Source organism: Canis aureus, chromosome 4 (assembly GCF_053574225.1).
Source record: "Canis aureus isolate CA01 chromosome 4, VMU_Caureus_v.1.0, whole genome shotgun sequence".
Taxonomy (NCBI): Eukaryota; Metazoa; Chordata; class Mammalia; order Carnivora; family Canidae; genus Canis; species Canis aureus.
In genome coordinates, this window is record NC_135614.1 from 74,193,471 (window position 1) to 74,219,604 (window position 26,134).

Sequence of the window (26,134 nt, forward strand, 5' to 3'; positions counted from 1 at the left end):
CCTGTAGCTAGAACTCAGTCACATGACTTTATGGCAAGAAGGATGGAAAAGATAGCCTGATTATGCACCACATTCAAAGAGTCTGGGGACTAGCTATCCCATTTTGCATTTCTAAAAATTCCTCTACAGGACAGAGGATGTAGGTGTTATGTTGGATAGCAAATTTTCTCTGAATTGTCTCATTGTCATCTCTGTCCTCTTCCCAGTGTGGAACACGATTTGCTACATTCACTGAGAGAAGTACTACAGAGTCTAATCACATATATTTCTGTTGGTTTTTAAGACTGTTGCCAGTTCCCCTCCATACGTTCTGTCTTAGCCAGCTTAATTAAGGCTAAGTGTTAAGTGAGGAGAGAAAGCTTCACTAACTAAAAAAGATACGAGATTCAATTTGTCTTTCAATTGGATTGTCTTTAGTGGAGGTTATGTTTGATTTTAAATGGGAACTCTTAGAATGGTGAAGGTGATAGACCTAGGAAAAGTCATCATGTGCTAGTTAATACCTTCTTAGGCATATAGTTTGTCTTTGATGTAGAATATAATCCACTCCTAAAGGGAGAGTGAACTAGCTGAGATCCAGATTATAACCATAGGAAATTCATCTTAATTTAACTCCAATTCTGAGGACTTAGTTGGGTTATCTTGTGGTATCCTGAATAAGTCCTAGTTCTTGGACTATTAGATCAAGTTGTGATCGTATGAGACTTTTGTCCTCTTAAATTAAGTCTTAATTTCAATATTTTAATTCAGTGGAACCTAATAAACATAGCTTATTTTATGTGACTTTTAATTTAAAATAAAACAGTATCTTCCAATAATGTGAATATTCAAAAGAATTAGAATGTAACTCATGCACATCTCTTTCATCTGATATTTTCATTAAGTATCAAGTTCTTGCCATGAGCCAGGTGGTGCTGCAGATGCCTTGCCTTGTAGTGTGACAGTCATTCTAAGGAGAATAGGTACCTCGAACCTCATACTAAACAATGGGTCAGGACATTTAAAGTATTTTGCTTCATTTCATGCCACTTAGTAAGTTTGAGCAAAGGTACAGAGGCAAGAATGGGCTTGGTGTGGTTGCAATATGAAATTGGAGAGTAGATAATCCTGAAAAGTAGAATAGGCAGCGGCAAATTTCGAGTTTTTTTTTTTTTTTTTTTTTTTTTTTAGCATAGTAATGTGATCTGTGAATGGCCCCATAGTTTTATTTTTCATATAAAAATTTGTGTATCTGCACTAAGAGAATGCCTAAAATATCACATTTCTTAAAATGTGAAAGGCATAGGGCTAGAAGGGTATGCAAAGGTATCTATTGCTCCTCCTCAAAAAGGTTGAGAGTCACTGAATTACATTGAGAGTGTGTGGGTTGTTATGCTATACCTACCTGTTCACTGAGTTATATGATGAGGCCATGTGAGAAGAGTTATGAAGCAGCAGAATTCTCAATTACTGGAAAGAATTAAAAAACAAACACACACTTCCTTAACCAACTTTGTAGACCCAAGGACAGAGCTACTTTTAAAAGTGATTCACATTTGTGTTAACATTTGTTCTTAAGTGGGTTAAGCGAGGCATCACAGCGGTAAAGTTTTCTAATCTTTTCTATTTTATAATTTAAAGAAATATTTACATATTAAAAATATGTTAAATAGTTTAAAAGGCTATCAAATGAAAGGCTAGTCTTTTATTTCATATCTCTAGTATTAATCTCCAGGCACAACCACCCCATATATATATATATATATATATATATATGTTATATATAAATAGGAATGTAATATATACACTACATAATTCCTTTGGTTTTTTTAACTTATCAGTTATCTATTAGCACATATAGTTCTGTTTGATTGTTTTTAATATCTACGTAGTAACATATTTAACCTGCTTCCTATGGATGAGTTATTTTGCTGTTATAAACAATGCTTCAGGAAATATCCTTGTACATGTCTTTGTATATTATAGATGCAAGTATACCTTAGGATAAAGTAGTAGATTAAAGAATCTGTTCCTTTTAAATTTTAATAGCACAGAATTGCCCTCCAATGGCAACTTCCATAATCCCATCAGTGTATGAGAATGTTTTTCTGATGCCCATTCCAATATATTATCAGTCTTTAATTTGTATTTCCTTAAGTAGTAGTAAAATTGAATACTTTTTCATATAGGCCTGTAAACTGTGTACTTTGCCCACTTTTTAAAACTGAGTGAAGTGGGGGATCCCTGGGTGGCGCAGCGGTTTGGCGCCTGCCTTTGGCCCAGGGCGTGATCCTGGAGACCTGGGATCGAATCCCACGTCAGGCTCCCGGTGCATGGAGCCTGCTTCTCCCTCTGCCTGTGTCTCTGCCTCTCTCTCTCTCTCTCTCTCTCTCTCTCTCTCTCTCTGTGATGACTATCATAAATAAATAAAAATTTATTAAAAAAAAAAAAAACTGAGTGAAGTGGCTATTGTCTTTTGGTGTTTTTTTTTTCTTGATAATTCTGAGAGGTTTTTGTATATCAAATAGATAATTTCTTTTTCACTTTTAGTATGTTTTTTAGAATGAAAGAACTTATGTGATGTTTGTTTTTAGGTCATTCAATATTAACAGGGTTGCAACTCAGGCCGTGGAAGATGTTTTAAATATTGGTGAGTACCAAAATAGCTATTATATGTTACAATTATAATATGCTATGTAATGTATATATTTTATTATATATTAGCTATTATAGGAGACAAAATATTTAATCAAGATATTTCCCCCTTTCCTTTTTCAAAAGCAAAACGACAAGGAAATTTAAGTCTTCCATTGAACAGAGAATTGGTGGAGAAAGGTCAGTGACTAATGATCATAATTATAATTACTGAGTCTCATTTATGTTCTACATCAATCTTGAGGACATTATTGTGAAGTTTACTTGTCTAATTAGTAAAGCACAGTACTTTTTTGACTCAGGCTCTTGATATACCTTTACATATATTTAAGCAAATCTTCTCTTTAACTTTCTCCTCCCTACTTCTGTCCAGTTACTTCAGGGTTCTCTTGAGAGAACTAGTCCTATTGGGAAAGAATACTGATCTGGGATTTTGAAGATTATCTCAGTTTTATGACTTGTTTTAATGTGGTATTCAACTAAATGTTCTTTCAAACCTGATTTCTTTGTACAGTTGTTTTTAACCAGTTTTTGCTTTGTCTACCAACTCTCATATGGCTTTTCATTATTCGAAGCAGGTCCCAAAGATTTCTAAAAATATCTTGAATAATGGCAGTTTCATTAGAGAAAGCATCTTGCCTATCATTGTTTAAGACTGGACTGTACATTAAGACAATTAACTTATGAATACTTTGACATGGTATTTTGGAAGGGAATTTAGCAAGGGACTTGTGCATCCCAAGTTGTATTTTTGAGTGCCTCAAGCTCTATCTAGTTCCTTACTTCTGTTTAATTACTAGTTTTGTAGCCCATCCCCAGAATGTCTATTTCTGCTAGATTGTGATTGATGTAGGCTCTGGTGGCCTGATCTTGGAACCTAATTCTCATATATAAGGTTTTTGTTTGTTTGTTTTTTGTTTTTAATGGAATGTGTTGTGCGTGCCAAGAAACTTGCTGCCAAACAGACCTTTGGAACAGAGTTGCTTTTAGGTTGGGGATAGGATAGCATACATTTTTCATTTTGTACCTCTCAGAAGCAACCATCTTTCATTGAATATGCTTATACTTCTTTTTCCCCTTTATAGTAACAAATGAATATAATGAATCGCTGCTCTATAGTCCAGAAGAACCAAAAATACTTTTCAGTATTCGAGAACCAATAGCAAACAGAGTTTTCTCCAGCAGTCGTCAGCGTTGCTTCACCTCAAAGTAAGCTTCCAAAGGCTGACTGTACTTTCATCTCTCGTAATTAAAAGGAGTCTTGGTTTTAAAGTATTCGGTTTGATGAAATTCACTCATTCAAATTTAATCTGGTAGCTAAAGTATAGAACTCGTGGAACTAATGTATCATGCTGTACCCTAGTGAGAATGGTATTTCCTTTCTAATATATCGTACTATTTTAGAGAAACTAATTGATTAGAAAGGGCATAATTATTTAATTGGGTGATATGGATCTGTTGTTTTAATCTATTAAATCACAATAAGATCAGATTATCCCTTTAAAAGAAACTGGAAAGCACCTTTTTTTCCCTCATATGCTCTGGGATAAAAGCAGGATAAACATTCATATGAAACCTCAGTTGTATAGCGATAAACTTTTAGAGTAGGACTCATTTCTTTTACCTTTCCCCTATAAGTGGCCCCCCCCATTCTATCAGATTTGATTTTCTTTTGAAGGGTAGATGTAAGAAAACATACATAATTTATTTTGTAAAGGTTGCCCAATTTTCCAAACAAAAAAAACTTAATGGAAAAATGTCATTGTCTCATGGCAGGTAAAGAAGAGTTTAAAATTACTGCTTTACAGTGTACATATTCTCTTTTTTTGAAAATACAGTTGATTTTTTTTTTCTAGGAAAAACACTCAAACTCATTTTACTGATCTGAGAGTTAATTTTGATTAATCAACAAATCTACTCAGTTTAGGTGAGACTACAAAGACATTTAAATTTTTGTTCATATAAACAAAATAAGCTTCATGAATTTGGCAGTTGGACAATATTCCTTAAACATGTCATAAAAACACTCATCAACAAAAGATTGACGAATTGAACTATATTAGAATTAAGAACGTCTGTTAATCATGACACCATTAATAAAAAAATAAAGGCAAGCCACAGAGTGAGGTATTTGCAGTACACCTATATCCAACAATGGACTTATGTCCAGAATATTGTAAAAATTCCTATAACTCAGTAAGAAAAGACAACTCAGTAGAAAAATTGCCAAAGTTCTGGACAGACATTTCACAGAAGAGGGTATCCAAATGGCTAACTGTATGGAAAAACATCCTTGACCTTATTATTCATGTGGAAAATGCAAATTAAAACTACATAATCTGATACCACACATACCCACCAGAATAGCTAAGATGCTAGTCTTACATACAGTATTGTTAGGGATAGTTTGGAAAGTTGTTTGGCAGTAACCTACCAAAGCTGAATATAGCACCAGCAGTTCCACTCTTAGGTATCATACAACAGAATCGTAGAGACACAAATGTCTGCAACAAAAGACATGCTCAAAAATATATGTAACAGCATTACTTCCAGTAGTTAAAAACCCAGATGTCCATGAATAGAAGAGATCCATAAATTTTGGTATTTTCATACAATAGAAGTATATTCATACAGCAATGAAAATGAACACACTACTAACTACTTGTAATAACCACGGATAAATTTCACAAGCATACTGTGAAGCAAAAGAAAGCTAGACACAAGCAGACCTCTGGTATTCTTCCATTTATATAAAGTTTAAGAAGACAGAGCTATTACTGCGATAGCTGACTGGCATTAGGATAGCGGCACATATAGGAAGGAGGGGCCAGGAGCAGTGATTGGGAGAAGGCAGTGATAGAGCCCCTGAGGAGCCGGGCAACATTCGATTATTGATTTGGGTGATGAATACGCAAATGTGTTCAGTGAGCTATACACTACAAATTTGTGCCTCTTTATATGTTGTACTTAAGTAAAAACTATCCATGAAAATAGTTACATTCTTATTCGGTAATAGTACTTGTAATAACTCAACATTTTGTCATGAAAAAAGCCTGTGAGTTCTGTCAAGCCTGAACTTGTTCTCTCATAAATGTTTGAGTGAATGGTGAAATACTGGTGAAATATCCTGAATATTAGATTTTGATAATGTACCCAATGTTACTCTCTCAAACCGAAGAACCTGATTTTTAAAATCAAGGCCAAATGATCTGCCAGTTTCAGTAAAAATTAAGGTTTTTAAAGAAGCCATAATCTAAGGTTAAGGAAACTTTTAATATTTAATGAGATGTTTCTTTCTGCTCAGGGTGTGTGTTCGTTCTCGTTGTTGGGATGCCTGCATGGTTGTGGATGGAGGTACTTCTTTTGAGTTTAATGATGGAGCAATTGCTTCGATGATGATCGATAAAGAAGATGAGCTTCGAACTGTGCTTCTAGAACAATGAAAGATTTCCTCAGATGACAAATAAATTTTGATTACTGGGAAAATACTTTCACTGCAGAAACAGACTACCACTCATGAAACTACATATTTTGGTTATTATTGAGACTGGTTGGCCCTGGGCTTCAAAGGTGACCAAGAAAGTGAGATTTGTATTATTCTTTTGGATTCAGATAGAAAAGATTGCTTGCTATGTTAGAAAATGGATGGACTAAACTGATTTAGAATTGATACCAGTGAAATTTCTATATTGCTTACAGTTGGTATCCAATAGTACTGATATCTTCTTAAATTTAGAGAGGTAGGCTCAAATAAAGGAGTAAATGTTTAGGATTTGAAATTTCACTGTACAAGTTGTTTTTGTTTGTTTTTTTTTCCCCTTCCCTTTCCCAACTACAGAATTGGTCAGACCAAACAACTATCATGATTAGTGTATATTTTTTATAGTACCTAAAAATCAAGATTTTTAAAAATTTTGATGGAGAATTTTGATAAATCCTGACATTGACCTAATTGAAGTAGGTAAATGTGTTTTTTATATGTGCTTAGAATTTTCTAATTTCAGAGTACAATACTATTATGGCTCTATTGATTTAAGACGTTCAAACAATCGTTTTTGAAATTATCAATGTTTTCATTGGCTTTCAGGTTAATTTTGACAGTGCTGGAGGTGAAATACGTGTATCTGGACAAAATCATGATACTGTTACAAATGGATTATCCCATAGCTATTTTAGGTCATAGACAGGTTTTGTTTTGTTTTGAATGCTTTTGAATCTTAATAGATTTTTTCTATTTAAAACTCTAACATGGAATCAAAGACTAAAAGAATGAACATACTCTTTTAGGAGTTTGATAAAACCTTTAAAAAATATTTTCATCTAGTGTTAGGAGTAGTGTCAGAAAATGGATTCTTTAGTAAATATGCAAAACATTAATTTTGGAATTGCCTTATTTTTAATATCATGGTAGTTTTCACCTCACTCATATTCCATGTTTCATACATTAGTTTGGAAGATAAAATGTTATGGCGCCCCCATCACTGTGAGAGTTCTTTTTAGTTTGAGAGGAAATTACCTAATTCTTGATCTACTTATAAGTAATCTTAGAATTTTTACAGAAAGCACCTATTGCTGCATTATGAGACAACTGGTATTCTCATGCCATTTACTCAGAGTTGTATCTTTTTTCACTTGCTGTTAAAAAGTTATTCAACATTGAAATATTTATTGAACACATAGCTTGTGCCATGTACTATGTCAGATGCTGGATATACGTTGATGAAGGAAACAGACTCTATTCTAAGAGAACTTGAGTCTAGTGAGCTCAAATTCTATGAAAACTAGGACGTATAATCAAATCGAGTGCTATTTAGTTTTGCCAACATTTTAACATGTTCTTGTCAAATTTTTAGATAAATGTTACTATACAAAGGTAACCTAGGTTTTGATGTATATCCAGAACAAGAATCTGTTTTTCTTTTTTTCAGAGTATGTGATAGACACTCAGAGCAGTGTTTACATGATGTATAAAAAAAAAAAAAAAAAAAAAATCGTGTTTTCCCAGAGCTGGATCTAGTTTTTGGCTTGATTTAAATTGATATACTGAAGATAACACTATGGTATGGAATTTCAGTTCTTTATAAAAAATTCTCTGAGGTTTAAAATACCTTCTTGACAAAAATGCCAATTCCATCTTTATATCAAGCAAATCTGATTGTCCAAAATGGTACCATATATTTGTTAATATGTAATATATTAATAGGCAACCTGCTCTGTAAAATTGTTCATAAGCCATATTTTAAAAGTTTAAAAAATAGTTAATGTTCTCCATTTGCAGTATAACTTCTAACATTTCTGCTATGTGGTGGGGATTTATTTGGAAGAGACAAGAAGCAAAGGATATTACAATAGGAGAAATGTGTTTATGAATGAGTTAACCCTTTAATGGCAACTGTATGTGAATAAACATAATTAAACTAGTGTTATCTTTTTTTTTAACTACATTTGTTTCCTTAACTGTTAACAGCATCATTATTGGAAAACCAGATTTTCCCGAAATACTATGTTTTAGGTCTTTTCCAATGCTGTGCCCTGTTGACTTCATTTACTGCTTATATTTCACCTAGAACTAGGACTTACTATATAAGCAAAGGGTAAAAGTACTTGTAAGTGCAGACTGCAGATAGGTTTGACCTACTATTTTTGATGCTCCACATGTATTTATATTCATAGCCCCAGTAAATCAAATCATATTAAATGTTTTACTAGCCTTTAAATATAAAGAATTTCCATTCATTTCGATTTTTTTTTTTATTTTTATTTTTTTTTATTTTTTTTTATTGGTGTTCAATTTACTAACATACAGAATAACACCCAGTGCCCGTCACCCATTCACTCCCACCCCCCGCCCTCCTCCCCTTCTACCACCCCTAGTTCGTTTCCCAGAGTTAGCAGTCTTTATGTTCTGTCTCCCTTTCTGATATTTCCCACACATTTCTTCTCCCTTCCCTTATTTTCCCTTTCACTATTATTTATATTCCCCAAATGAATGAGAACATATAATGTTTGTCCTTCTCCGACTGACTTACTTCACTCAGCATAATACCCTCCAGTTCCATCCACGTTGAAGCAAATGGTGGGTATTTGTCATTTCTAATAGCTGAGTAATATTCCATTGTATACATAAACCACATCTTCTTTATCCATTCATCTTTCGTTGGACACCGAGGCTCCTTCCACAGTTTGGCTATCGTGGCCATTGCTGCTAGAAACATCGGGGTGCAGGTGTCCCAGCGTTTCATTGCATTTGTATCTTTGGGGTAAATCCCCAACAGTGCAATTGCTGGGTCGTAGGGCAGGTATATTTTTAACTGTTTGAGGAACCTCCACACAGTTTTCCACAGTGGCTGCACCAGTTCACATTCCCACCAACAGTGTAAGAGGGTTCCCTTTTCTCCGCATCCTCTCCAACATTTGTTGTTTCCTGCCTTGTTAATTTTTCCCATTCTCACTGGTGTGAGGTGGTATCTCATTGTGGTTTTGATTTGTATTTCCCTGATGGCAAGTGATGCAGAGCATTTTCTCATGTGCATGTTGGCCATGTCTATGTCTTCTTCTGTGAGATTTCTGTTCATGTCTTTTGCCCATTTCATGATTGGATTGTTTGTTTCTTTGGTGTTGAGTTTAATAAGTTCTTTATAGATCTTGGAAACTAGCCCTTTATCTGATATGTCATTTGCAAATATCTTCTCCCATTCTGTAGGTTGTCTTTGAGTTTTGTTGACTGTATCCTTTGCTGTGCAAAAGCTTCTTATCTTGATGAAGTCCCAGTAGTTCATTTTTGCTTTTGTTTCTTTTGCCTTCGTGGATGTATCTTGCAAGAAGTTACTATGGCCGAGTTCAAAAAGGGTGTTGCCTGTGTTCTTCTCTAGGATTTTGATGGAATCTTGTCTCACATTTAGATCTTTCATCCATTTTGAGTTTATCTTTGTGTATGGTGAAAGAGAGTGGTCTAGTTTCATTCTTCTGCATGTGGATGTCCAATTTTCCCAGCACCATTTATTGAAGAGACTGTCTTTCTTCCAATGGATAGTCTTTCCTCCTTTATCGAATATTAGTTGCCCATAAAGTTCAGGGTCCACTTCTGGATTCTCTATTCTGTTCCACTGATCTATGTGTCTGTTTTTGTGCCAGTACCACACTGTCTTGATGACCACAGCTTTGTAGTACAACCTGAAATCTGGCATTGTGATGCCCCCAGATATGGTTTTCTTTTTTAAAATTCCCCTGGCTATTCGGGGTCTTTTCTGATTCCACACAAATCTTAAAATAATTTGTTCTAACTCTCTGAAGAAAGTCCATGGTATTTTGATAGGGATTGCATTAAACGTGTATATTGCCCTGGGTAACATTGACATTTTCACAATATTAATTCTGCCAATCCATGAGCATGGAATATTTTTCCATCTCTTTGTGTCTTCCTCAATTTCTTTCAGAAGTGTTCTATAGTTTTGAGGGTATAGATCCTTTACATCTTTGGTGAGGTTTATTCCTAGGTATCTTATGCTTTTGGGTGCAATTGTAAATGGGATTGACTCCTTAATTTCTCTTTCTTCAGTCTCATTGTTAGTGTATAGAAATGCCACTGACTTCTGGGCATTGATTTTGTATCCTGCCACGCTCCCGAATTGCTGTATGAGTTCTAGCAATCTTGGGGTGGAGACTTTTGGGTTTTCTATGTAGAGTATCATGTCATCGGCGAAGAGGGAGAGTTTGACTTCTTCTTTGCCAATTTGAATGCCTTTAATGTCTTTTTGTTGTCTGATTGCTGAGGCTAGGACTTCCAGTACTATGTTGAATAGCAGTGGTGAGAGTGGACATCCCTGTCTTGTTCCTGATCTTAGGGGAAAGGCTCCCAGTGCTTCCCCATTGAGAATGATATTTGCTGTGGGCTTTTCATAGATGGCTTTTAAGATGTCGAGGAATGTTCCCTCTATCCCTACACTCTGAAGAGTTTTGATCAGGAATGGATGCTGTATTTTGTCAAATGCTTTCTCTGCATCCAATGAGAGGATCATATGGTTCTTGGTTTTTCTCTTGCTGATATGATGAATCACATTGATTGTTTTACGGGTGTTGAACCAGCCTTGTGTCCCAGGGATAAATCCTACTTGGTCATGGTGAATAATTTTCTTAATGTACTGTTGGATCCTATTGGCCAGTATCTTGTTGAGAATTTTTGCATCCATGTTCATCAGGGATATTGGTCTGTAATTCTCCTTTTTGGCGGGGTCTTTGTCTGGCTTTGGAATTAAGGTGATGCTGGCTTCATAGAACGAATTTGGAAGTACTCCATCTCTTTCTATCTTTCCAAACAGCTTTAGGAGAATAGGTATGATTTCTTCTTTAAACGTTTGATAAAATTCTCCTGGGAAGCCATCTGGCCCTGGACTCTTGTGTCTTGGGAGGTTTTTGATGACTGCTTCAATTTCCTCCCTGGTTATTGGCCTGTTCAGGTTTTCTATTTCTTCCTGTTCCAGTTTTGGTAGTTTGTGGCTTTCCAGGAATGCGTCCATTTCTTCTAGATTGCCTAATTTATTGGCGTATAGCTGTTCATAATAGGTTTTTAAAATGGTTTGTATTTCCTTGGTGTTGGTAGTGATCTCTCCTTTCTCATTCATGATTTTATTAATTTGAGTCTTCTCTCTCTTCTTTTTAATAAGGCTGGCTAATGGTTTATCTATCTTATTAATTCTTTCAAAGAACCAACTCCTGGTTCTGTTGATCTGTTCCACAGTTCTTCTGGTCTCGATTTCGTTGAGTTCTGCTCGAATCTTTATTAGCTCCCTTCTTCTCTTGGGTGTAGGATCTATTTGCTGTTTTTTCTCTAGCTCCTTTATGTGTAAGGTTAGCTTCTGTATTTGAGTTCTTTCCAGTTTTTGAATGGATGCTTGTATTGCGATGTATTTCCCCCTTAGGACTGCTTTTGCTGCATCCCAAAGATTTTGAACGGTTGTATCTTCATTCTCATTAGTTTCCATGAATCTTTTTAATTCTTCCTTAATTTCCTGGTTGACCCTTTTATCTTTTAGCAGGATGGTCCTTAACCTCCATGTGTTTGAGGTCCTTCCAAACTTCTTGTTGTGATTTAGTTCTAATTTCAAGGCATTATGGTCCGAGAATATGCAGGGGACAATCCCAATCTTTTGGTATCGGTTCAGACCCGATTTGTGACCCAATATGTGGTCTATTCTGGAGAAAGTTCCATGTGCGCTTGAGAAGAATGTGTATTCAGTTGAGTTTGGATGTAAAGTTCTGTAGATATCTGTGAAATCCATCTGGTCCAGTGTATCATTTAAAGCTCTCGTTTCTTTGGAGATGTTTTGCTTAGAAGACCTATCGAGTATAGAAAGAGCTAGATTGAAGTCACCAAGTATAAGTGTATTATTATCTAAGTATTTCTTCACTTTGGTTAATAATTGATTTATATATTTGGCAGCTCCCACATTCGGAGCATATATATTGAGGATTGTTAAGTCCTCTTGTTGAATAGATCTTTTAAGTATGATATAGTGTCCCTCTTCATCTCTCACTACAGTCTTTGGGGTAAATTTTAGTTTATCTGATATAAGGATGGCTACCCCTGCTTTCTTTTGAGGACCATTCGAATGGTAAATGGTTCTCCAACCTTTTATTTTCAGGCTGTAGGTGTCCTTCTGTCTAAAATGAGTCTCTTGTAGACAGCAAATAGATGGGTCCTGCTTTTTTATCCAATCTGAAACCCTGCGCCTTTTGATGGGGTCATTAAGCCCGTTCACATTCAGAGTTACTATTGAGAGATATGAGTTTAGTGTCATCATGATATCTATTCAGTCTTTGTTTTTGTGGACTGTTCCACTGAACTTCTTCTTAAAGGGGAATTTTAAGAGTCCCCCTTAAAATTTCTTGCAGAGCTGGTTTGGAGGTCACATATTCTTTTAGTTGCTGCCTGTCTTGGAAGCTCTTTATCTCTCCTTCCATTTTGAATGAGAGCCTTGCTGGATAAAGTATTCTTGGTTGCATGTTCTTCTCATTTAGGACCCTGAATATATCCTGCCAGCCCTTTCTGGCCTGCCAGGTCTCTGTGGAGAGGTCTGCTGTTACCCTAATACTCCTCCCCATAAAAGTCAGGGATTTCTTGTCTCTTGCTGCTTTAAGGATCTTCTCCTTATCTTTGGAATTTGCAAGCTTCACAATTAAATGTCGAGGTGTTGAACGGTTTTTATTGATTTTAGGGGGGGATCTCTCTATTTCCTGGATCTGAATGCCTGTTTCCCTTCCCAGATTAGGAAAGTTTTCAGCTAGAATTTGTTCAAATACATATTCTGGCCCTCTGTCCCTTTCGGCGCCCTCGGGAACCCCAATTAAACGTAGGTTTTTCTTCCTCAGGCTGTCGTTTATTTCCCTTAATCTATCTTCATGGTCTTTTAATTGTTTGTCTCTTTTTTCCTCAGTTTCCCTCTTTGCTGTCAACTTGTCTTCTAGGTCACTCACTCGTTCTTCCACCTCGTTAACCCTCGTCGTTAGGACTTCTAGTTTGGATTGCATCTCATTCAATTGGTTTTTAATTTCTGCCTGATTAGCTCTAAATTCTGCAGTCATGAAGTCTCTTGAGTCCTTTATACTTTTTTCTAGAGCCACCAGTAGCTGTATAATAGTGCTTCTGAATTGGCTTTCTGACATTGAATTGTAATCCAGATTTTGTAACTGTGTGGGAGAGAGGACTGTTTCTGATTCTTTCTTTTGAGGTGAGGTTTTCCTTCTAGTCATTTTGCTCAGTGCAGAGTGGCCAAAAGCAAGTTGTATTGGGAAAAAGAGAAAAAGAGAGGAGAGAAAGAAGGAAAGAAAAGAGAAAGAGAAAAAAAAAGGGAAGAAAAAGAAAAAAAAACGAAAAAAAAAAAAAAGAAGAAAAAGAGAAAGAAAAAGAAAGGAGAAAAAAAGGGGGTGGGGGAAGGAAACAAATCAAAAAGCAAAACAAAACAAAAACAAAAACAAAAACAAACAAACAAAAAAAGAACCACCGGGGAGTATCTTCTGATTCTGTGTTCTTTAAGTCCCTTGGCTTCTCCTGGAAGTTGTCAGTCTAGCTGGTGTTCTGGGGGAGGGGCCTGTTGTGCTGATTTTCAGGTGTTAGCAGTTGGGGGAGCTGCTGTGCCCCTGCCTGGTGCAGGGCTCGGTGGGGGTTGTTTACCCCGTGAGGCCGCAGGAGGAACAGCCCCAGTGGTGGGGCAGCTCTGGAGACCTGGATTCAGCTCCGGCAGGAACTCCGTCTGCAGGGCCTGGAGGCTCCGGGGCGGGGCCGCTGCTCTGCTCAGCTGGGGCAGGAGCGTCCTCGCTGTCCTGGGCCCTCCCGGCCTCTGCCTGTCCCGGGGGAGGCGGGATCCTGGGCTGTGTCCCGGCGCCCTGTGCTCCGGAGCCTGCGCTGGTGGATTCGCGCTCCCGGGCCGCGCAGCCCCCTCCGCGGAGCCGCCGCCCGAGCCCCTCTGAGCTGCTCCTAGAACCGCGCAGGCCCCTCCGCACGGAGCCTCTTCCTCTGCCCGAGCCCCTCCGAGCTGCTCCCGGGGCCGCGCAGCCCCCTCCGCGGAGCCGCCCCCCGAGCCCCTTCAGCTGCTCCGGGTCCCGCCGGGTCCCCCGTGCGCGCTGCAGCCCTTAGGGAGCTCGGCGCACTCTCCTGGGCGCGCAGTTGCTCTGTTACTGTCCCCGGGAGCCCGAGGGCCTCCTCGCCCTCCTGGTCCTGCTCCAACTCCCTGGGAGCCCCTTTCCACCCGGGAAGGTCGGTGCAGCTCCTGCGTCTCCGGGACGGGGCTCTCCTGTCCTGGGGACACTCGCCCCGGCCTCAGCCCGGCTCCTCGCGGGGCCCCTCCCCCTCGGAGGCCTTTGTTTCTTTATTTCTTTTTCCCCGTCTTCCTACCTTGATAGATGCGCGAACTCTTCTCACTGTAGCATTCCAGCTGGTCTCTCTTTGAATCTCAGGCCGAATTCATAGATTTTCAGGATAATTTGAAGGTTTTCTAGGTAGTTTGGTGGAGACAGGTGATTTGGAGACCCTACTCCTCCGCCATCTTGCTCCTCCCCCTCATTTCGATTTTAAATATCAAAATATGTATAAAATCATTAGAACCAGTTAACACAAATTTTGTATCAAAGATTCACTTGGTACACATGGAACATTCTTCAGAATAGATCACATATTAGGCCACAAAACAAGTCTCAACAGATTGAAAAAGATCAAAATCATACCATGCATCCAATCTAACCACAATTCTATGAAACTAGGAATTAGCCACAAGAAAAAAAATGGAGGTTAAATAACATGCTACTAAACAGTGATTGGGTCAACCAAGAAATCTTTGGAATGCAGCAAAAGCAAGTATAAGGGAAGTTTATAGCAATACAGGCCTACTTCAGGAAGCAAGAAAAAGCTCGGACAACCTAACTTTACACTTAAAAGATCTAGAAAAAGAAAAAACCCAAAACCAGCAGATGGAAGGAAATAATAAAAATCAGCAGAAATGACATAGAAACTAAAAAAAAAAAAAAAAAAAAAAAATCAATGAAACAAGGAGCTACTTCTTTGAAAAGATTAGCAAAATTGGTAAATCTCTAGGCAGACTCCTAAAGAAATTACAAATGAGGGAGGAGAACTAACCATCAATACAAACCAATAGAAATAGAATATTATGAAAAATTAGAGGCCAACACATTGGACAACCTAGAAGAAATGGATAGATTTCTAGAAATATATAACCTACCAAAACTGAAGCAAAAAGAAAGAAAAAATTTGAACAGACCAATAATCAGCAACAAAGTTGAATCAGGAATCAAAAACTCCCAACAAACAAAAGTCCAGGGCCAGATGGTTTCAGAGGTGAGTTCCACAATTCTTCTCAATCCAAAAAACAGGAAGGAAAAATTCTAAGTTCTTCCTATAACACCAATACCAAAACTAGATAAAGATAGCACAAAACAGAGAACTATAGGCCAATATCTGATGAACATAGATGCAAAAGTCCTCCACAAAATAATGGTAAACTGACAATACATTAAAAAAACCACCATGATCAAGTGGGATTTATACCCAAGGGTGGCTCAATATTCACCAATCAATCAACATGATAGATCATATCAATAAGAGGATAAAAAGCATATGCTCATTTTAATAGATGCAGAAAAAGCATCTGACAAAGTATAAGGTCCATTCATGATAACTCTGAAGAAAGTAGGTTTAGAGGAAACCTACCTCAATAAAGTCCATATATGAAAAACCCACAGCAAACATCACACTTGGTGGGGAAAAACTGAGAGCCTTTCCCTTAAGGTCAGTAAAAGATGAGGATGTTCACCCTCACCACCTTTATTCAACATAGTACTGGAAATCCTAGCCACAGCCATCAGGCAAGATAAAGAAATAGAAGCCATCCAAATCGACACAGAAGAACTAAAACTATTTGCAGATGGCATTATACTATATATAGAAAACCCTAAAGACTCCACCAAAAAATGACTAGAACTAATAAATGAATTCAGTAAAGTCACAGGATATAAAATCAATGTACAGAATCTGTTGCATTTCTATACACAAATAATTGCATGTGTAGAAAGAGAAAATAATTCCATTTACAGCTGCACCAAAAATAGTAAAGTACCTAGGAATAAACTTAACAAAGGTAAAAGACCTGTACTTTGAAAACTATAAAACTGATCAAAGAAAGATGACACAAAGAAATGAAACGACATTCTCCATGCTCATGGGTTGGAAGAACAAATATTGGTAAAATGTCTATACTACACAAAGCAGTCTGCAGATTTAATGCAATCCCTATCAAAATACCAACATCATTTTTTTTCTTTTTTTTAATTTTTTATTTATTTATGATAGAGAGAGGCAGAGACATAGGCAGAGGGAGAAGCAGACTTCATGCACCGGGAGGCCGACGTGGGAATCGATCCCGGGTCTCCAGGATCGCGCCCTCAGCCAAAGGCAGGCGCTAAACCGCTGCGCCACCCAGGGATCCCCCAACATCATTTTTCATAGAATAGACAAACTGTCCTAAAATTTGTATGGAACCAGAAAAGACCTGAAATAGCCAAAGCTATCTTGAAAAGGAGAAACAAAACTGGAGCTATCACAATTCCAGACTTTAAGTTAAATTACAAAGCTGTAATAATCAAAACAGTATATAGTACTGGCACAAAAACACACATAGATCAATGGAACAGAACAGAAAACCTAGAAATAAACACAATTATACGGTCAATTAATCTTTAACAAAGACCTAGCTGGTCTAGCAGTGGTAGACACCATTTCTGGGTCTATGTAGCTAGCACTGCTTGCCTTGTCCTGCTTTAGTGATCTCCTGCAGATCTGATCCATCCAACCAGCCTGCCCTAGCAGGGGCCCCTCCAAAACTGCTCCCATGCCAGTACACCCAGTGGGTGGGTTTGGTCTGATCCAATGCTCTTCTCTCCCCAAAGTGGCTCCTTCCCTGGGGGAGCAGCCCAGCCTATCAGTGCATCCATAGCAACTGCAGCTGGGTGCTACAGCCAGCTGAGCTGGAGGTCTGCTTTACCCAGGAGCATGTACACAGCAACTGTGCCCTAGTCACAATAGGAAAGCACACACACCCACATGTGACAACCCGGCAGTATCTGGTTCTGGTGATATGGGTAGGTTGCTCTTCTGAGCCCCACAGGACACCTGCTACATAAGACCACTCCTTCAAGACTAGGAGACCTAGCTGATCTACTTAATAGAAACACAGGCAAAATGAGATGACTGTATTTCAAATTAAGAAAAGACAAAACCTCAGAAAAAGAACTAAATGAAACAGAGGTAAGCAATCTAGTGATAAAGAGTTCAATGTAATAGTCATAAAGATATTTACCAAACTCGGAAGAAAAATGGATGAACACGAAACTTCAAGAAATATATAGAAAATGTAAAAAAAAAAAAAAAAAACTGAAGAATAACAAAAAATACACTAGAGGGAATCAATAGCAGATTAGATTATGCAGAAGTAGTACCAGCATCTGGAAGACATAGTAGTGGAAATCACCCAAGCTGAACAAAAAGAAAAAAATTTTAATAAGAATGATTTAAAGGACCCTTTAGACAACATCAAGTATACTAACATTCAAGTTATAGGGCTCCCAGAGGAAAAGAGAGGGAGAGGGGACAGATAATTTATATGAAGAAATAATAACTGAAAACTTACAAACCTGAGGAAGGAAACACATCCAGGTTCAGGCTGCACAGAGAGCCCCAAACAAGATAAACCCAAGGAGGTCTACACCAAGACATAATAATAAAAACGTTAAAAAAACAAAACTCGGGATCCCTGGGTGGCTCAGTGCTTTAGCACCTGCCTTCGGCCCAGGGCGTGATCCTGGAGTCCTGGGATTGAGTCCCACATCAGGCTCCCTGCATGGAGCCTGCTTCTCCCTCTGCCTGTGTCTCTGCCTCTCTCTCTGTGTGTGTCTCTCGTGAATAAATAAATAAAATCTTAAAAAAAAAAAAAACTAAACTAAAACTAAAGATAAAAAGAGAATCTTAAAAAAAGGAAAAAACCACTAGTTATGTACCCCCAAAAGATTATTAGCTGACTTTTCAGCAGAAACTTTGCAGGCCAGAGGGGAGTGGGTAAGATACATTATGTGCTGAAAGAAGAAGAAACCTACAACCAGTGACACTATCTGGCAAGATTATCATTCAGAATTGGATAGAGAAAAATTTTCAGACAAAAGTTAAAGCAATCCACTAAGCCAGCCTTACAAGATATATTAAAGGAACTTAAGTGGAAAAGAAAAGACCGTAACTAGAAGAAAATTATGAAAGAAAAAAAAATCTCATAGGTAAAAGCAAACATATAGTAAAGGTAGTGGAGCAACCACTTATAAAGCTAGTAGGAGTAAATTAACTACATCTACAGTAATAGGGATATGTAAAGTATGAATGTCAAAGACAAAAGATGGGGGGAGTAAAAATATTTTTAGAATGCTTTCAAATATAAGCAATCACCAACTTAGAATAGACTGCTGTGTACATAGGTTGTTATATATAAATCTCATGGTAACCACAAACCAAAAATCTCTAACAGATATACCATAAGTAAAGAGAAAAGGGTCAAAACATAGCACTAAAAAAAGTTCTCAAAACACAAGTGAAGACAACAACCAAAGAAAGAATTACAAAATTAACCAGAAAACAATGAACAAAATGGCAATAATCACATACCTATCAATAATTACTTGAAATGTAATTTAACTTGTATGCTGCCTACAAGATACTTTCTTCAGACCAAAAGATGCACAAACTAAAAATGAAGGAATAGAAAGTTATTCCATATAAATGGAAATGAAAATAAAGCTGGGGTAGCAATACTTCTATCAGACAAAACAGACTTTAAAACAAAAACAGGGCGGCCCGGGTGTCTCAGTGGTTTAGTGCTGCCTTCAGCCCAGGGCCTGATCCTAGAGACCCGGGATTGAGTCCCACGTCAGACTCCCTGCATGGAGCCTGCTTCTCCCTCTGCCTGTGTCTCTGCCTCTCTCTTTCTCTCTCTCTGTCATGAATAAATAAATAAAATCTTTAAAAACAAAAACAAGAGACCAGGGCCTTACATAATGATATAGGGATCAGCCTAACAAGACAATATAACACAAATATTTATGCATCTAATACAGGAGCATGTAAATATATAAAGCAAATATTAACAGACACAAAAGGAGAAATTGACAGTAATACACTAATAGTAGGGACTTGAACACTGCACTTACATCAATGGATATATCATCCCCACAGATCATCAATAAGGAAACTGCTTTAAATGGCACATTATATAAGATGACTTGAGAGACATATACAGAACAGTTCATCTCAAAATAGGACAAACAATACATATTCTTTTCAAGTGCACATGGAACATTTTCCAGAACAGATCACGTTAGGCTATAAAACAAGTTTCAATAAGTTTAAGAAGAGTGAAATCCTAGCCAGCATCTTCTGTGACCACAACAGTATGAACATAGGTATTAATTACAGGGAAAAAAAAAAACTGGAAAAAATACAAGTACATGGAGGCTAAACAAAAACCAATGGGTCAATGAAGAAATCAAAAAGGAAATCAGAAAATACCTAAAGATAAATGAAATTGGAAATAATACTCCAAAATCTGTAAGATACAGCAAAAGCACTTCTAAGGAAAGTTTGTAGTGATATAGGCCTACCTCAAGAGACAAGAATCTCAATCTAACTTTATAAGTAAAGGAGCTAGAAAAAGAAAAAACAAAACCCAAAGTTACTAGAAGGAAGGCAACAATAAAGACCAGAGTAGAAATAAATGAAATAAAGACTTAAAAAAATGAAAAAAAAAATTAGGAGAAAAGAAAAAAATAATAAAGCAAACCAGAGAACTGGTTCTTTGAACTGATAATATTTATACACTTTTAGCCAGACTCAAGAAAAAGAGAGGGCCCAAATAAAATCAGAATCAGAATTCAAGGAGAAGTTACAACAGACACCACAAATAAGAGACTACTACGAATTATTATGCACCAATTATTATACACCAATAATTAAAGTGGACAACCTTGAAAAACTGATAAATTTGTAGAAGCATATAATCCTCCAAGACTGAATCAGGAAGAAAGAGAAAACGTTAATAGACCAATTACTAGTAAAGAAATTGAATTAGTAATTTAAAAACTCCCAACAAATGGGAAGACTAGGACCAGATGGCTTTACAGGTAAATTTTAGCAAATATTTTTTTTAAAGTAAACACCTATCCCTTTCAGACTATTTAAGACATTGAAGTGGAGGGAACACTTACTTCCAAACTCATTCTACAAGGCCAAAACACTAACCTGATAACAAAACTAGACAAAGACACTATTGAACAAACAAAAATTACATACAGGCTGATATCCCTGACAAACATAGATGCAAAAACTCTCAACAAAATATTAGCAAACTGAATTCAACAATATATTAAAAAGGTCATATACTATGATGTGGGTTTATTCCAGAAATGCAAAGGTGTTTCAATACCCACAAATCAACCAACATGATATTACATTAACAAAAGATAAAAATCGTAAGATTAATAAATGACAAAGTTCAATATCCATTTATGACAAAACCCTTCAAAAAAGTTTATATAGAAGAAACCTCAACAGAATAAAAGCCAAACATGACAAACCCACAACTAACACCAAAATCAAAACACAAAGCTTTTCTTCTAAGATAATTATGCCCACTCTCACCACTTTTACTCAATGTAGTATTCGAAATTCTAGAATCAAATGAGAAAATAAAATAAAATCACCCATACTGAAAAGGAAGAAGTAATATAGTCACTATTTGAAGATTACATGACACTATATATAGAAAACCCTAATATTCCACCAAAAAACTATCAGAATAAGTGATTTCAGAAAAGTTGGATAATACACAATATACAGAAGTCTGTTGTGTGCGTCTTCTTTCAAGATTTTTACTTATTTATTCATGAAAGACATAGAGAGGCAAAGACATAGGCAGAAGGAGAAGCGGGCTCCTCGAGGGGAGCCTGATGTGGGACTCGATCCCAGAATACCGGGATCACATCCTGAGCTGAAGGCAGATGCTCACTACTGAGCCATCCAGGCATCCCAAATCTTTTTCTATACACTAATAATAAATAATGTAAAAGAAAAATTAAGAAAAAAATCCCACTTATGGTTGTATCAAAAAGAATAAAATACCTAGAAATAGAAGTAAAAGAAACACTATGAAAACTATAAGGCGCTGATGAAAGAAATTAAAGATGACACAAATAGATGATATTCTGTGCTGTAGGATTAGAAGACTTAATGTTGTTAAAAAGTACATACTTCTCAAAGCAACCTATAGATTCAATGCAATCCCTATCAAAACACCAGTGGCATTTTCCATGGAATTAGAATACATAATCCTAAAATTTGTACAGAACCACAAAAGACCTGAACACAATCTTAGACAAAGAAGAACAAAGCTGGAGGTATCACTCTTGTATTTCAGGCTATACTCTAAAGCTATAGTAACCAAAGCAATATGGTACTGGCACAAAAACAGACACAAGATCAATGGAATAGGATAAGGGCCGAGAAATAAACCCATGCTTTTTTTTTTTTTTAAAAACCATATTTATATGGTCAATTATTGTTGACCCTTGAACAATGAGGGGCTTAGGGGCACCGACCCCCCTGCCAGCACAACTTCTGACTCCTCCAAAACTTAACTCCTAATAGCCTACTATTGACTGAAAGCCCATAAACAGCTGATTGACACATATTTTGTATATGTATTATATATTGTATCCCCATAATAAGTAAGTCACAGAAAAGAAAATATTAAGGAAATCATAAGGAAAATACATACATTTACAGTATTACTATATTTATCAGTACCACAAATTTATGTTATCTGTTTACAAGACTAATCATTTGTCATTACTAACATCAATACTGTCTTATACAAAACACCATAAAGGTTACATATACTAACACTAAACACCAAAAGTGAAAAGATAATATAAAAAACATATTCATATTTATTTATAGGTATAATGATCCATGCGTTGATTACAAAGCAGCAGCAATATCATTGCTTTATTTACTAGCAATAAATACTAGTAAATACTAACCTATCTACTAGCAGCCTAGCATAAATAATATGATGGTGTCACAGTGCCCTAGCCTGTACACCAGTGAATGAAGGGCATTGCAAAATACATAGGGCATAGAGTATTACAGTCATATTCATAACACAGTATTGGAAACACGGACTTTTTTTTAAAAAAAACCACGTACCTTGAAGGCTGATAGTTTCTCCAATTTTAAGTAAGAGGCATACTGCACGGTAATTCTTCAAAAAGTTATAAAATAGCAATAATGTCAATTTTATATTAAATAGCACTCACCTTATGCCTATGTAAGAACAGGCTATCTACTACTTCCACAGGTTTTGCACATGACATCCTACCTTACAAATACTTAGGTGATGACGATGAAGACACACAAACTTATCAGTTTTTGCCATACAGTTAGATTTTCACACGGAGACACTCATACACCACAGATAAGTTTATTAACTGTGCTGGATTATTTTTATTCGTTAAATGGATCATCATAAAGGTCTTCATCCTCATCGTCTTCATGCTGAGTAGGAAGAGGAGGGCCTGGTCTTGCAGAGAGACGCTGGGGCAGCAAAATAGAAGGTGGAGAAGGTGGAGGGGAGACAGGACAGGTAGGCGCTCTAGTGTAACTTCAGTGAAAAACATAATTTCTGTCCTTTTCGTTTTTTCATTTTTCTTAAAGTGTTTCTATATAGTGCCAGTTTTCTTCCACCCTCTGCTTTCTTTTTTCAATGCTCATATCATAGAAAGGTCCATGTAGTTAAAGAGATCAAAAGCAAGCTTAAAGAATCAGAACCCTTCTGCCTGTCTAATGTCAATTTGTTTTCTGGAACTGCTTCTTCTATGTCTTCATCATGCATTGGTTCAGAAGCGCTCATCTCCACAAGTCATCTTCAGTTAATTCCTCTGGTGTGGTGTCTATTAAGTTCATGGATTTCTCCAAAAACTGTATCTTGAAAGCCTACATCCCCCACCATTTTTTTTGCCATGTCCACAATCTCTTTATTTTTTTATTTTTTCCTTTTTTTTTTCACAATCTCTTTCATCCTTGATTGGCTCTGTTGTACATCCTGTGAAGTTATGCGTAACATCTGGACATGGTTTTCTCCAGCAAGAACTTGTTTAGTGCTGGATAGCTTTCATGGCTTTTTCTCTAACAAAGCCATCTTCGATGGTAAAATTCTCTTAGACTTTCATGATGTTCTTTCAGGGTTCTCTTGCACGGCACTGACAATCCTTTCCATCGAGACTGTGTGTAATAAGCCTTAAAGGTCATTATGGATCCCTGATCAAGAGACTGAATTAGGGACATTGTGTCAGGAGGCAAGTAGAGTGCTTCAAAAAACTCATGAGGTTCTGGATGGCCAGGGGCAAAAATAAACAAATGGAACTACATCAAAATAAACTTTCGTACAGCAAAGGAAACCATAAAAAACAAAAACAAAAACCAAAACAAACTAATGAATAGGAGATACTTGCAAACGACCTATCCAATAAAGGGTTAATATCCAAACTATATAAAGAGCTCACACAACTCAACACCAAAAATAATCTGATTAAAATGGGCAGAGGACCTGAACAGACATTTTTCCAAAGAAGACATACAGATGCTCAACAGACACACGAAAAGATGCTCAACATCACTTGTCATCAGGGAACTGCAAATTAAAATCACAAAATTAATCCTCACATTTTGGTGAGGATGTGAACAAAAGGAAGAAAAGGGAACCCTTGTAAATTGCTGATGGGAATGTCAGTTGAGGCAGCCAATATGGAAAAGAATGTGAAGGCTCCTCAAAAAATTAAAAATACAACTACCATGTGATGCAGCAAATCCACTTCTGAATATTTACTGGAGAAAACAAAAACACGAATTCAAAGATATATGCACCCTTACCTTATTGCAGCACTATTTACAATAACCAAAACATAGAAGCAACCGAAGTGTCTATCAATTTATGGATGGGCAAAGGTGTGGTAGACAATGCAATATCATTTACCTATAAAAATGAAATCTTAGGGATGCCTAGGTGGCTCATTGGTGGAGTTTCTGCTTTGCCTCAGGTCGTGATCCCAGGGTTCCAGGATCGAGTCCCACATCAGGGTCCCTGCAGGGAGCCTGCTTCTCCATCTATGTCTCTGCTTCACTGTGTGTCTCTCATGAATAAATCTTTAAAAAATAAAATAAATGAAATCTTGCCATTGGTGACAACCTGGACAGACCTAAAGGGTATTACACCAAGTGAAAGTCAGATAGGGAAAGACAAATTCCATCGGATTTCACTTATATGTGTAATCTAAAAAAAGAAAAAAAAAAAAAAAAAAACAGAAGCAAACTTACAAATAATAGAGAACAAACTGGTGGTTGCTCCAGGGGCAGAGGGATAGGGGGGTGGATGAAATAGGTGAAGGGGATTAAGAGGTATAAACTTCAAGTCATAAAATAAATCATAGAGATGAAAAGTACAGTTATAAGGAATATAGTCAATAATATTGTAATGTTGTATGGTGAGAGGTGGTGACTACACTTACCACAGTGAGCACTTGTGGAATCACTCCACTGTACACTCGAAACTTATGTCAACTGCACTTCAATTTAAGAAAGGACTTTAAGGGATCCCTGGGTGGCGCAGCAGTTTAGCGCCTGCCTTTGGCCCAGGGCGCGATCCTGGAGACCCGGGATCGAATCCCACATCGGGCTCCCACAGCATGGAGCCTGCTTCTCCCTCTGCCTATGTCTCTGCCTCTCTCTCTCTCTCTCTGTGTGACTATCATAAATAAATAAAAATTTAAAAAAAGTACTTTAAAAAAAAAGAGGTAATTGAGGATTTAAATCACTAAAAAATTCATTCAGTTTTGCCAATGTACCAATAATATGTGCATCATTATACTTAGGGATAGTACCTACCAAGACAATGCGTAAAAAAGATCCCAGGGATAATGTGACATATAAATGATATAATGAAAAAAATTAAATTGGTGGGCGGGAAGGGATAACAGTAATATACAGATGAACTGCTGAGCTACAAGGAGAAATGGTTTCTTTCCAATGCAGTATATTCTCGACTTTAACATTAAAAATAAGCATGAGGGGATCAGGGCATAAGTCAACAAGAAGGCTTATTAAGTTTTCTACGTTAAGGAAAACATGAGTATTTGTTTTTAAGTGTCATGGACCTGAAGATACATTTTTAAGAAAATTACTGACAAAATAAAGAGGAACTAAAGAGAAAATTAGGAAAGAATATTTTAATTTGAATATTTTATAGGAATACTCAGTAAGGCATGGGTCGGAACTAATTCTATTCCTCTTTTTAAAAAAGATTTATTTATTAGAGAGAGAGAAAATGCAGCAGGGAAGGGCAGAGAGGAGGGAGAAAGAGTCACAAGCAGACTCCACACTGAACATGGAGCCCATCCTAGGACTTGATCTCACTACCATGGCAATATTACCTTCAGTCTAGGGATTTTTGCTGCTGAACCTATGGAAATAGGGGACAGATTAATGAGAGTAAGATATATAGTATGAGCTGGTCCCGTCTATATTTAAAAAGTCCTACTAGCTGCCTTTTATTAGTACTTTAGTATATTAATCACTTGAATTTCAAATGTTTTATAAATGTTACTATTTTAGAAGCACTTTAAAGAATAAACCTGTACTTAGTACCTTCTCAGAAAGCATTCACACTATCATTTTAATTTGACAAAAAGCATATGATGTGGATGGAACAAAGGGGACCATTGTTGGGGTCCTTTTGTAGCCATAACCAGAGGGCTGGGACCAAAGACACCCCAGACGAAATGCTAATTTTAACCACAGTACTTAGGGAAAAAAAAAAAAAGAGAGAGAGGGAAAGAACAAAAGAAT

General features: G+C 36.9%; 1 protein-coding gene across 4 annotated transcripts in view; it reads left to right on the top strand.

Annotated features, from left to right (window-relative positions):
* Positions 1–8,055, top strand: part of NADK2 (NAD kinase 2, mitochondrial) — a 44,191-nt gene extending 36,136 nt beyond the window's left edge. For all 4 annotated transcript variants that reach the window (XM_077896209.1, XM_077896207.1, XM_077896208.1 and 1 more), the window contains 4 exons: positions 2,574–2,629; positions 2,761–2,814; positions 3,720–3,843; positions 5,939–8,055. In XM_077896209.1, coding sequence (XP_077752335.1) covers positions 2,574–2,629; positions 2,761–2,814; positions 3,720–3,843; positions 5,939–6,077 — 373 coding nt within the window. In that variant the 3' untranslated portion in view covers positions 6,078–8,055. The remainder of the gene's footprint in view (positions 1–2,573; positions 2,630–2,760; positions 2,815–3,719; positions 3,844–5,938) is intronic.
* The last annotated feature ends 18,079 nt before the right edge of the window (positions 8,056–26,134 follow it).